This window comes from Parasteatoda tepidariorum, chromosome 12 (genome assembly GCF_982258835.1).
Source record: "Parasteatoda tepidariorum strain Cologne lab strain chromosome 12, Ptep-v5.0, whole genome shotgun sequence".
Classification (NCBI taxonomy): Eukaryota; Metazoa; Arthropoda; class Arachnida; order Araneae; family Theridiidae; genus Parasteatoda; species Parasteatoda tepidariorum.
The window spans coordinates 30,658,187-30,671,997 of NC_141766.1; the positions used below are offsets into that span (position 1 = coordinate 30,658,187).

At 26.5% G+C, this 13,811-nt stretch overlaps 1 protein-coding gene across 2 annotated transcripts; it reads right to left on the reverse strand.

Moving 5' to 3' along the window:
- Positions 1-691: 691 nt before the first annotated feature.
- Positions 692-13,410, reverse strand: Arpc5 (Actin-related protein 2/3 complex, subunit 5). Of its 2 annotated transcripts, none has more exons than XM_016053972.4 (4): positions 13,132-13,408; positions 10,478-10,550; positions 7,770-7,946; positions 692-3,155 (listed from the first exon to the last, which is right to left on the reverse strand). In XM_016053972.4, exons 1-4 carry the CDS (start codon positions 13,275-13,277, stop codon positions 3,093-3,095), a joined length of 459 nt encoding a protein of 152 aa, XP_015909458.1. In that variant the 5' UTR covers positions 13,278-13,408; the 3' UTR covers positions 692-3,092. The 2 variants fall into 2 exon arrangements, with proteins under 2 accessions (XP_015909458.1, XP_042896924.1); XM_043040990.3 differs by having other exon boundaries at positions 1,605-1,785; positions 13,132-13,410.
- Between the last annotated feature and the right edge of the window lie 401 nt (positions 13,411-13,811).

The window sequence follows — 13,811 nt, forward strand, 5'->3', positions numbered from 1 at the left end:
ACAGACAATAATCTATCCAAGCGATTAATTCATTGTTAATGGTATAACTTTTACTTTTAATTCAATTATGATAAGTTTTAAAATAAGATTAATAAAAAAAGAATGATATTTCACACAAAAAACTAATCAAATTAGGCATGTTTGTTGTGGTTAAGATATCCACTTATTGAGATTTATGCTGAAACTATTTTTGAAAAAATTGATAAGATTAAAAAAATTTAGACAAAATAAAATAAGTTACATATGTAGAGATTTTAAACATACTGTTTTTTGAAATAAATTAGTTAAATATTAAAACACTTATCTGAAATTCAAAAAGTTATCTTATGAAAAACATCTTAGAGATCTTGAATGTAAATATTTTAAGTACAATCAACATGTTACTTCAAAATAAATATGGAAGGTAGCATGAAATCTAAAGAACTATTTTAATATAAGCTACGCAATCTAATTTTGCTCAAGAAAAAGATAAAGCAATTAACAACAAATACTGCAAATCTAACCTAAAATTTTAAATTTTCAAGAAAATGTTTCTAAAATTAAATAGATAAAAATTGACTACCAACGTTTACAAAATAATCTACAAGCAAATTGCATTTTCCAAGCACTGTACATATGGAACAGCAATAAGGTTTGTTCCACAATATTTGACTTTTGATGTGGTACATAAAAAAAAAACTTTTAAAAAAAATTTAACTTATATAAAGGATTTATTGAAACGAAACTGAAATATTTATATTTGTATTTTCACTGAGTAAAACATAAACATTTGGCAGTGAACAATCCTATATGCAACAAATCTTGTGAAATCACACATAAAATGCTTTATTTGAAACATAAAAAGATTGCATGTTTTGAACTCAAATATTAATTGTCCATTGTCATTAATAAATTGCAGCAAAAAATGAGGAATGATGAAAACAAGCTCAAAAAGATAGTAGAAGCCCTATAGATTACAGTTTATATAGATTAAAATACAATATCTATGCTTTGAAAAAACATTTACAAATAAGGAATGTTTACTTTAAAAATATGATGCTTATTTAGACTGATTAGATAATTGATATTTTAACAATCAGCTTGCAAACAATAAAATTAATAGAGAACAAAAAATTAAAATGTCAATTTTGTATAGATAAAATACATAACATTTTAATATGAAAAATGGAATACAGAAAAAAACATTTAAACCATCTAAATGAGTATCACAAATGAAATAATCAAAAAAAGCATTAAAAAGACTGTTTTATTCATAACAATATTATTAAAATTAAATATTTAAATCATCTAAAGAATATGTCTAATCATACACGAGTATAATTATCAAACATATTTTTTAGAAAAACTGAATAAACATAGAGTGCATGAGTATAATGATCAATCAAATATAAATCACTTAGTACCAAATTTTAATACTTATCTTTTCCTGAAGAAAATAAAGCACAATTAAAATTGTCACTTTAAACAGTCCATTCTGTTTCGAGACATTTAATGATAGATACCATTACATTTATAAGACTAATGAAAGATTATAAAATACATTATTAAACTTAAAATTAAAAGCCTTACGTAAAGTAGAGATAGTATATCAAAGATTTTAAAAAATCTGTAAAACTTAGTAAGTACTCTTAGTATTTAACATTTGAATAACTTTGTCGCTGCTTTAGATGTAACAGAAATATTTATAAAAAAATAATAAACTGGCTGTAAAACATAATTTAAAAGTATGGCTTGCTCATCTATTTAAAATTCTGGCTTGTTATGCAATTCAAATAAAGTTCTTCCCTAAACAGAGAAAAAAAGCCTATAATTATCAGAAAATATTACTACTGAACGAGGAAAATAAATGTTTTTTTAAAGCAAACATTTAATTTGCACTGAAAAACTCTTTAAATACATCAATCACATCATATATCAGAGTATAGGACAAATAGACAAAGCAGGGTTGCAAAAAACCCCAAGTTTTTCCTGAAAAAACCAACCCGGGTGGGTTCTATTGGGCTTTTCTGGGTTTTTCATGTTTTATTGGGGGGGTTTTCAAAAGAGAGGGACGGGATAAGTACCTTATTTTAATATTAATAATTAAGTTTAATTTTATGAGTTGACTTAACATATAGGTAATTAAAGTGCAATTAATAATTAACACAAATAAATTGGTGCAAAAGTCTGTAAAAAGTTTCTTCTGACATCATAATACAAAATATTATATTTACTCACATACATCACACATTTGAAACTTATTTTTATACAGGATTACTTTTTATTTATATTTTAAGCTTAAAAAATATTTAAGGAAATAATTTTTTTTGTATAAAAAGCAAATTAAAGGCACTGTCTAATCAATGGCCATACAGTCAAATATAGCCAGCAAAGGTGACTCCCCAGTCTCCAAACACAAAGTTTTTTCATCATAGGTCAGTTTTTTAAGCTAGACTACATACATATTTCAATAGAATAGCTCTTTAATATAACAGAAGATAAAAAAATAAATCAATTTCAGAAAAATCCATTTTAGAGTGGGTTTTACCCAGTAAAATCCACCCGGGTTTTAATGGGTAGGTCGGTTTTTTGCAACCCTGAGACAAAGTAGGGGTTTCTCAGGAAAAATGTGCTTAAAACAATTATTCAAATATGCTTAACCAGTTACTTTACATAATGAAAGATAAAATTATAACAAAATATTAAACTTGCTTAACTTTTAAACACTATCTAAATGATAATTGGTAATTTTTATGCAAAAGATTGGATACTTATACTAAAAGATTGGATACATATAGTCTAATGAAGATATTCTTTCTTCTTAATAGGTTTTACAACTAATTACATGTTTTTGTTCATTTTAATTCATCTAAATTTTTTTTCACAAAAGAAATAAAAAAACAATTTTAGAACATCCTTTACATAAACACAAATACACACTTATTTTTAGCACCAGGTCACTTTTTTTAATCACTTGTTACAATCACTTACAAGCTTATGTTCACTGATGAGAACATTGAAAGATAGATAGTTAAGAGAATTATTTAAATGTACACAGCTTAAATATATTCCTACTCAATATTGAGGAATATTTTTCCCGCAACAACTAAATGTCAAACATGTTTCTTATCAGTGAGCACTCTTACAATGCTTCCCATTCCACCAGCAGCATATACCTAAAATATAATCAAAAACTTAATTTTTTAAACAATATACCCTATTCAAACACTGTTTTTCATAGAAATATAATAATTAATAGAAGGTTTACTCTCTTTCAACCTAAATTATTATTGACACGAAGAAAAAAAACTGTCTCAGAAATAACACCCAAAAAAATTGTTTTCTTTTAAACTTCATTTTATCCATTTGGCCACCACTGTATATATATATATATATATATATATATATATATATATATATATATATATAAAGATAAAAACTTATTGTGTAGCAATTTTTTTCTTTTTTAAAATCAAATCTAAATTTTGTGAAATGGTCTTCAATCCATCCATCCTAATACATATAAAAATCATTTTAAATAAATTGCAATATTTTAAAAGGTGTATCTAAGGCAGTTTTATCCAAAAATAACTTTTAGAGGGCAATTTTAACCCTCCATTAATCTGACAACTAAAATTATTTTATAACATTCTTATAACTAAAAAGATGAAACATACAAAGTTAACACCCAAGAATTTTTGCTTGAATATTTAACTTAAAAAACCCTTTTTCCATTTTTCTTTCTCTTCTTTTTACTATTTGCATATTAATTAGACTGAGGTTTCTTAAAAAAATTAGAAAAATACACAAAATATTTTAAAAAATTTGTCTTTTTTTCCCATTATTTACTAGTACAGTAGAGAACCAATTATCCGGGATGCTCGGGACCATCGCTATCCCGGATATCTGAATTTCCCGGTTTTCTGGATCGATCAAAAAGTGTCGTTAATCGATGTTTTATCGAACCCGAAGTACAAGGAAAAAGTGTAATGCAGAAAGTAAGAGAAAAAAGAAAGGTACTCCTAACTTTAAAAAAAAAAAAAAAAATGGTAGAAATATAACATTTAAAAGAATAAAAAAATTTGCAAGTTTAGACAAGAAAATCAAGTTTAAAAAATACAAAATTCTCATATTTATTTTTTAAAAATAATTACAATTCCTAAATTAAATAATATAAACAAAACCAATGATTAAATAACGCAATATATTTCATACCTAATTATACGGGGGGAAACGATAAAATAAAAAGAAAACTTATTAATCTAAATAAAAACACTTGAAAATTATCGAACCGAAACGATAGTTAAAAAAGGCACTAGCATAAATATTAAAACCCGGAACAAGGCAAGATCAACGGAATTCAAAAAACAAAAAAAAAAACCTAATGATAAAATTTATGAATAAAAAGAATTAATTTATTGAGCGCGAAATTTATCGCGAAAAGAAAAAAAATCAAACGTAGTGGAATCAGAAAAACAAAACTGCAATCTGCTTCATAAAATAATCTTTTGTTTAAATAAATAAACAATTCTCCTTTTATTTTATTTTTTTTGTTGATAAAAACAAGATTTTTATTACAGCAGATGTGATTCCACACCAAGAAAAACTTGCAATTGATACCGCACTTCCAAAGAATGAGAATTTATTCAAAAGAAAAAGATTTTATTTTTATTAGTCGATGTCAAATAAATATGACGTTTCTCTGGATAAACGGGGAAAATTTTTTTCCCCTTCCTTACATTTTCCTCTAATCAACTTCAAGGATGAGTCCAATTTCCGCTTGTTTCGTTCTAGTTTCAAATGGCGGAAAAAATCGAGCAAAATTTTTCCCGATTATCTGGATACCGGATAAATGGTTCTCTACTGTATGTTTGAAAAATTGTGTCACAAGGGACACCTTCATTGTGGCCTAAAAAGGGTGCCCTTAACACGAAAATCTGGAAAGGCATCTAAATCCTAATCACCAAGCAAAGAGTGCTGAAATTCAAAATACATGAAAGGGATGCCAATGTTCTCTCATCACTCAATCACTGATTGATTTTTGACGGGATTATCTTGTTTCAGCAGCAAGGAATAGAGACTAATAATTTTCACAAACATTTTACGAAGAATAAAATACACTCAAAGTAAAATTTTTGAGGAGTGAAACTTAAATTTTATACTTGAAAAATGCATCTAGATACGTATTGGCCTCAAACGGAAAATTTAGATTTAGGATTTTAGAAAATGAAAATATTTTTTTTTACCTTAACAGAAATGCATTAAAAAGAAAAGGATGAACTCTTATGAACTGCTTTTTTTTCTTTTCTTATATTAAATATAAAACTTAAAAAATGAAGCAAAGAAAATGATCTCCTTTTGAAAGCCCAATTTTATAGGCGACTATGTTCCGAGAAAGGAGTGTTCTCGTAAGATGGATCCTAATTAATAATTAACACGATCTTATCATGATTAGTAATCAACAACCTCGTAATCTGCTACAGAGCCTAATAGTGATATCCCCTCTATATCTATATTTCCAACTTCTGCTTCTATTAACACCGACGAAATGACATATCTACATTGGACAGAAGCTTTTTGAAGCAGATGATTATTAAATCAATCATTCATAATATCTTTATTTGCAAAAAGGAAAAAATATACCAGAAGGAAAGAAATAAAGCAAGATGATCAACCTCATCCGTTAACCAAGCGGGAATTTTTTCCTCATTTGTAGCTAAATGATAAAAAAAGGGGTGCAGATTTTTCGAAAAAGGTCGTTTTTGCTTAAATTTTAACGAAAATAGACGCCTTTTCTTTCTTTTTTTAAATTAGTCATGTTAGTTGCCAGTAGCAGCCCTGCTTAATGTATTTTAAAATGTAAATGAAATAATCTTCAGAAAAATATAAATAAATAAAAAATAGTAATGGGGAAAAAAATTAATCTCAAAGAATCTATCCAGACTTTATATTCGCAAAATATGGCACTTTTGCAAACCTTTTTAGGTTAAGTTGAAAAAGATCTATTGATCATAATAGAATTCTTTTATTGGTAACAAAATAAACTTGCTTAATAATGGAATAAAATCATATAATTTAATAGAATCATTAATATTCACATTATTTGGGCCTTTAATCGTTATATGATAAACATATTTTCAAAATGTTAATCAAATGCATTGTTATGGAGCTGAAAAAACCGATTTGTGTCTCTATATCTATTAAAACTCAATGGATCATAATGTGATTACATAAAAACTTTCGCGTCACTTGGAAGATTGAAATTAAAGAGATTCTTTGATAAAAATCAAAGGGGTAAAAATTATATGAGCAACATTGTAGATACTAATTTTATCAATAGAGTTTAAATTTTTCCCATAAATCTAAGCTAGTGAGAAAAAAAATTAGTCTTGCTTCTAAGCAATGACCAACACACACACAACACGTGGAACAATTACTACCATTGGTTTTACAATGATTATTATGGTGAAAAAAAATTGCATTTTAAACACTGAAACATGTAAACAGTGTGTTTAAACAAAAAAAACATTAGACAATTATTTTAAAGTAAAATTAACTGGATGCAGTAATATAATGAATATTGTAACTTGCTGCAATGTACCCTGATCCTCTAATGTAACTAAATTTCCTTTAAATATAATACATGACATCAATTAAATGCTGAAATTTTAAAACTGCATATATTTCCATTTATTTAAATATTTGTTAAATTGTAAGTTTTTGACAAGTATTACAAAGTTAGAGGTAGCCTCAGTCTTGTTCACCTCGAATTATCGATACTCTACTGTAATCACAATTTAAACAAGTTAACAGGTATATTTTCATGTTAAAAAATGAACTTTAATAAACAACCACCTTTAAGGACCACCTTTTAGAAACAGTCGTACGTTTATGGAAGTGAGCATCTTACATAGGATTTACATCAAAGTAAATCTTTAAACTACGATTTCCAAACAACTATTATCAATTGCTACTATGAGTTTTATTATCAAAACTATCATAATAAACTAGTAATAAATTCAATGAACTCAAAGAAATGTTTGCACTAGATCGAATTAAGAGCATTCACCTGAGTGATTATCATAAATGTTGACGAAAATTTTGTGATTGTTTCTATGTACAAAACAGAGTGAGAACCGATAAACGACAAAGCAGAGAGAGATAAGTGATGACAAGATAGAAAAGGAAACAGAAGTCACTAAAAATGTATCAAAGAAGCTTTAAAAAAAAAATTTCGATGTTCTAAAGAACTCTTAAGAAATCAGATTTTTGCTCTCAATAAAGATGACAAAGGACTGTGTCTTAGAACTATTAATATCATTACAAAAATTATAAAAAATTGCTTAAAAAGAAAACCCAGTTATAAATAATTTTTTTCTTGAAATGTTAACTTTTAAGATAAATAGTGGGCAATTTAATTATATATTTTAAGTATAATTTTCTATCTTTCATTTATTTATACTATTTTTTTATTTATTTATTTAATTTTTACTTTTTGAAAGAAAGAAAGAAAGAAAAGAAATTCCAGAATACAAACAGATATTTTATAAAATCAATCAATGTTTAAATTTTCCTTCAGAACAAAAAAATATTAGCATAAATGTGCAAATGAAATCAGTAAAGCAGATATTATACAAAATTTGTCAAAGACATATAAAGTTATTTAAACTAATTACCAGAAAAAACAATACATAACATTAAGTTGTTAGAAAGAAAAAAAACAATTAAGTAAAGCTTAAAAGAATGACAGACACAAAGAGAACTAAGTAAATTAAAATGTTAAAACTTACTTTTTCATGCCAAGCAAGAAGGTGTGCACTTCTACCTTCGGAGGGATTTTCAAATCCTTTATAAACATACTTCATTAACATATCAATTTGATCTCTATCTAGTTGTGCAACGGTTTTTTCAATATCACTAGTTTTTATAGATAATATCACTTTAAGCACTAAATTAAAAGCAGCATCCTATAAATAAATGTATGTCAATTAAAGTCAATATCTATAAAAAAATTAATAAGTCTAATAATAATAATAAAAAGAACTTTTAAAAAATAATAAATACAATAACAATAAAAAAAATTTTACAAGATATATTTTTTCAATTTTTTTTTTTTTTTTTATGTTTGTTCAAAACTTAAATAGATGCATCTTTTATTTATTACATCTAATGAATAATCAGAAATTTTCTTTTCTTAGATTAGTCACCTAGGTAAAGAAAAATACAGGTAATTTAACTAGCCATGTAACAAAAGGCAATTCGTCCAAATAGCCAAATATTTGGCCAAAAAAAATATCGGCCGAATAGCAGCATTTTTTTTTTTAAATAATTGTAAATATATTTTATACGTAAATAAGTTAAGTCATTATTGTAAAATAATCAAAACTTAGCTATATTATTATAGCTACATTATTGAATTACAGCTACATAATTAAGATAACTAGAAGAAATTAGAAATATAAGAGAAATAAAAAAAACTTACTAACAGCTATTAAAAAAAATAAATGAATAAAGTTGCAAAGTTGAAAAAAAGGAAAATGGAAAAAAATATTCTCTTAATTCTTAAATCAAAACTTTATACCTAAAAATAATATTTTTAAAAAAAAATATCCGTAAAACCTTAAGAGATATAATGTATCAGAGACACTTATAAAAATGCAGCGCTATCATAAAAATGCCCAAAGAAAAGATTATATACAAAAGCAAAACATTAAAAATATCAATCGATTTTAATTTTAGAAAGCAAATTTTAAAGCTGAACATCTCAGTTCCGCAATTACCGTATTTTTTAAAAAAAGTGAGGAATAAAGTATAATAGAAATGCTCTTAATAGTTGTTTCATAATAAAAACGTCTATTAAACAAAAGTTTTAAAAAAAAGGCTAGACAGAAATTGAAACAAAAACCGTTCTTAATTTTTACAGAAAAAACTGACCATAAAAGAATAACTTTCATTAGAAACATTATTTAAAACAGGCTATGTCACTATAAAAATGCTATTAAAAATAAAAGTTAATAAAGAAAGCAAAAGAGAAACAGAAAAAAAATTGTTCTTAGTTCTGAAATTTTAATTTAACATTAAGATTTACAGTTATCTGTGTTACCAGCTATCTCCCTTACCATACAGAAAAAAATTGTTAATAAAAGAATAACATCTATTAGAAACGCTCAATTAAAATGCTGTGCTATAATTAAAACAAAAGACAGCAAAAATTAAACAAAAAAAGTTCTAAATTCCTGAAACAAAAAGTATTGAAAAAACAACAAAACTGACTTTGCTTGAATATAATTCTAAAAAAAAAAAATCAGCAGTACAAAACTTGTGGTTCACTATAAATTAATCTAGCTTCAACTCTTCAAATGTTGCTTTTTTATTATTTGTCTTTCAGAACATAAATTTAAAAGTTAGAACTGTACAAATTTGAGAGTAAAAACTATTTTTAATAATGTATAGTAGAAAATATGACTTTAGATTATTTTTCATTAAATCTATTTAAATCCCCCCCCCCCCCTAAAAAAGTTTTTGAAAAAATACTTTTTCAAAAAATACTTAGCCGATTATTTTACTGGACATTCGGCCGAATATTTCGCTAGACATTGGGCTAACTGAATATTCGGCAAAATATTCAGAATTAGCTGAATACCAAATAGTAGTCGAATATGTGTTACATATCATATAATTACATTCGTATAAAAAAGTTCTAAATTCCTGAAACAAAAAGTATTGAAAAAACAACAAAACTGACTTTGCTTGAATATAATTCTAAAAAAAAAAAATCAGCAGTACAAAACTTGTGGTTCACTATAAATTAATCTAGCTTCAACTCTTCAAATGTTGCTTTTTTATTATTTGTCTTTCAGAACATAAATTTAAAAGTTAGAACTGTACAAATTTGAGAGTAAAAACTATTTTTAATAATGTATAGTAGAAAATATGACTTTAGATTATTTTTCATTAAATCTATTTAAATCCCCCCCCCTAAAAAAGTTTTTTGAAAAAATACTTTTTCAAAAAATACTTAGCCGATTATTTTACTGGACATTCGGCCGAATATTTCGCTAGACATTGGGCTAACTGAATATTCGGCAAAATATTCAGAATTAGCTGAATACCAAATAGTAGTCGAATATGCGTTACATATCATATAATTACATTCGTATACATCGCTACGTTACATCGTACATTACATCGTTACATTCGTATAATTAACTGATGTAAACAGTTAAGTTTTATATAGTCAAACAAATGTTGTTACTAAAACATATGATAGAAATGTTTGCAATACTGATACGAATATGAAACAGAAACATATAAATTGTATATAAATACAATATAAATAGTCAAATATAACTAACAAGTCTTAAACTTGTGGTAAAATTAAAAACGTTATATTTTAGAAGCAATAGATAGATTTCTAAAAAAATTTGAAATTAATATTAACAAACAACATAAGACACTAAAGATATTATTTTACCAACACAATGCATGTGAATCTTACTTTAATGCACTGATTTTTTGTCCCTGTTGGAGCAGTTCGTAAAAGGTTCTTCATAGCATCAATATGTTTGCCTCTAAGTCAAATTAAAGAAGCAAAACAAAATAAAATAAATAGTTTGTAATACTATTAATTGTTTGATAACAGCACATAAGACACAGGAGTTATTCAAATAATATGCAAGCACAGAAGAAGGAGAATGTTTGTGATAAGCTTATTAACTTAACTGCAAAAATAATTTACCTCAGAAAAAACTTAATTTCTAAAATAAAACTAACATAAGTCTTGGGGATGTGAAATGCATATTTTTGATAAAACAGGGATAGGGAGAAAAAAATCACTGAATACTTCTATACATTCTATTTGAATATCTCCTATTTTACTAAACATACATTTTAAAGAGCAGCAAGTTTAATAAGCTAATCAAATAAAACATTTTCTTTCTTCAGCTTTTGGGATGTCATATGCTGAAAAAATTTCATACAGGTCAAGATCATTGAAATTATCTCAATTTTATAAATATCATCCTATTTGAGATGTACTCAGGTTTAGTGCAAATATGTAATGAAAATAATCCTTGATTAAATTAGTGATACTATTAAATTAAAAATATATATGCTTCTGGGAAAGTTTGAAAGTATACATTTTACATAGAATATAGAAATCCGACCCCTGTTGTTGCTTCCAATCCTTCGCAATATAGCCTCACCTATATCAAATCCTTGAGTTTCTGTCAAAGTCACACAGTAAAATTGGTTGTAAAAGAATGCTATCCGAGGAAAATTCCAGACAATCAAGAATGTATTCGGGAGAAGCTGGTTTCAAATTGCAATTGCTGCATGTTGGGAAGACAGTGCGTCTAAATTTGAAAGTTAAACATTTTAAATGGCCACTGATGAATTGTGAAACTGTTGTATGAGCTGATATCTCCTTTAAACTCTAGAACACCACCATGGCTTTTTCTGCCAAACCAGTGGTGAACAGGAGGGTTTGAAACAGCTTTTCTTCAGGGCAAAAATCTTTTGATCTGGCTACCTCATTACCTATCATGTTACATCATGATAGGTAATGAGATAGTCAGATGTTACCCCTTTTAGCCAAGCTATCTGCAACTTCATTACCAAGGACACCAACATGAGATAGGATCCAACGTAAGTGAACACCTCGAGAATCTGACCTCTAAAGCATAAAAGGATGAAACATTTCTCACTTTCCTTCAGGCTTTTTATAGAATGCCAAATGAAATACCAGCAAAGCATGAAATAATGTCAGACATTTAATGAAATCTGTATGTATTCCATAGAATGCTGGCACTTCGCAAATTAACAGTAATGAGTATAACAAGCCTTTATAATAGCAGTAATTTGTTTGTTTTTTTAAATAACACTTGTATTAATGAGGAAAGAACATCTACTATATAATAGCTACCGTCCTTTTTCTATGTTTTGCTTTGAAAGTATTTATCATTCATTCTGTAGAATAACTAGGCATTTTATACAACCTCCAAAATAATTTTAACATACAATACATTAATAAAGCAGGCATTTTATAAAATCCTTATATTTTTTAGAATATTTGCATTTCTTACAAGACCAGTCACATACGCACTTAATATAACATTTATTGATTCTTAAACGTATGCCAACAAATTTCAACACCTAGGAGTAACAGATTAAATCCTGGTTATTAAGAAAGTACTTTTTTTTGTAAACCTGTAGTAAGTTTTTCTTGCCATAACAAAAATATTAAATTAATATCATAATTGACTTTCTAGGAAAAAATTTAAACATTTTCCAATCAGAATTGTTGTGTTTTACTATGCAAAAATACTTTTTTAAAATAATGTATTATAAATTAAAATATATTTTAATCATTTCAAGCTGGTTAGAGGAACTTTTGTTTTAAACAAAAAAACTTGTCAACTTAATGGTAAATTTCTAATTAAAATACATAGAGATTTAATAATCATTAAATCTCTATGATCATTATTCTAGAGATAATGATCATTATTAATTATTTTATATCAGTCAAACAAACACTTCATCACTTGGCAAAAAACCGAATAGGAATATATAACAAAAGATCAAAAAGCAAAGCATGAAAGCTCGAAATTAACACTTATAACAAATTTTTCTACACTAAAACAAATTAGACTTGGCGTAGATTATATACATAACATAATCTTTAGTTAGAAAAGTTTTGTACAGTAAAAAAAAAAAAAAACAATGACATTCGTGTATTTTATATGAATTTTGACAAAATAATCTAAATATGCTGATAAAAAATATACATCTTCTTACAGGCTATTTACACAGGGCTCAAAATTAAGGATGGTCAGATACCACTAAAATTTTACTCAAACCATCATAAAATAATTAAAATTTCTTAATTGCTACCTCTAATCTACTATACATACAAGGTAAAGCAGTTTTTTAAGTTCCTGCTCAAAAAGTCATTGTTAGAAATAGATTTTTTTCATCAAATCTTACATTATTTAAGCAATGAAAGCTGATTTTTAAATCATGATTTAAAATATATACCTTAATTTATTTTATTCCCTAATTTAATAAATGAAAAGTGAACAATAAAAAATAGAAATGAATAATAAGGTTTAATTCAACATAAATATTCGAAAGAAATTATTTGAAAAAGGATACTGATTAATCAAATTTTGGATTTCCTGCTCATCAGGTCCAGTGGGAGGTGAATGTGGTTCACTTCCCTCTTCTTCTTTATAATAGTCATCATTATACTGATCAACATCTATTTTTCTAAAAGCAGAAGAAGTTGTATTTTTGGACATACTTCAGTTATCTTAACCTTCAATTTAATTAAATTATAACTCTGCCCTAAAAGAACAGATATAAAAGTGAAACCACAATATTTGTACACAAACCGCAATTCAGTACTCGAGCATTACTGATGCCATTATAAGGTAAAACTCTCTTAGAAATAGATATCCGGTTACTTATTTCTGTAGTACTTAAGAATTTTAAATTTAAATTTGTCAGTGATGACGTCAATCATGAAGCTCCTCCTTCAGTGTGTTCGATCCTGGTTGGATGTTTCACTGACAGGGTTGTAATGATTTTACCGGAACCGTTTTATTATTACAGCAAGACTTAATCTAAGACTAGGGTTGGTTGACCTAGTAGAGCTAAGCTGCCAAGAGTTAGAATTCGCCGTAAGACTTCCGGGTTACTGGTCCCGATTGATTTTTACTCCTAAACTTGAAAAAGCACGTCATCCAATATTATTATACTTGTAGTGTTTACATTATAATAACGTGTTCTTTCAATTTAACTTTCAGGGAAACAAAGAACAAATGAATTCGGAA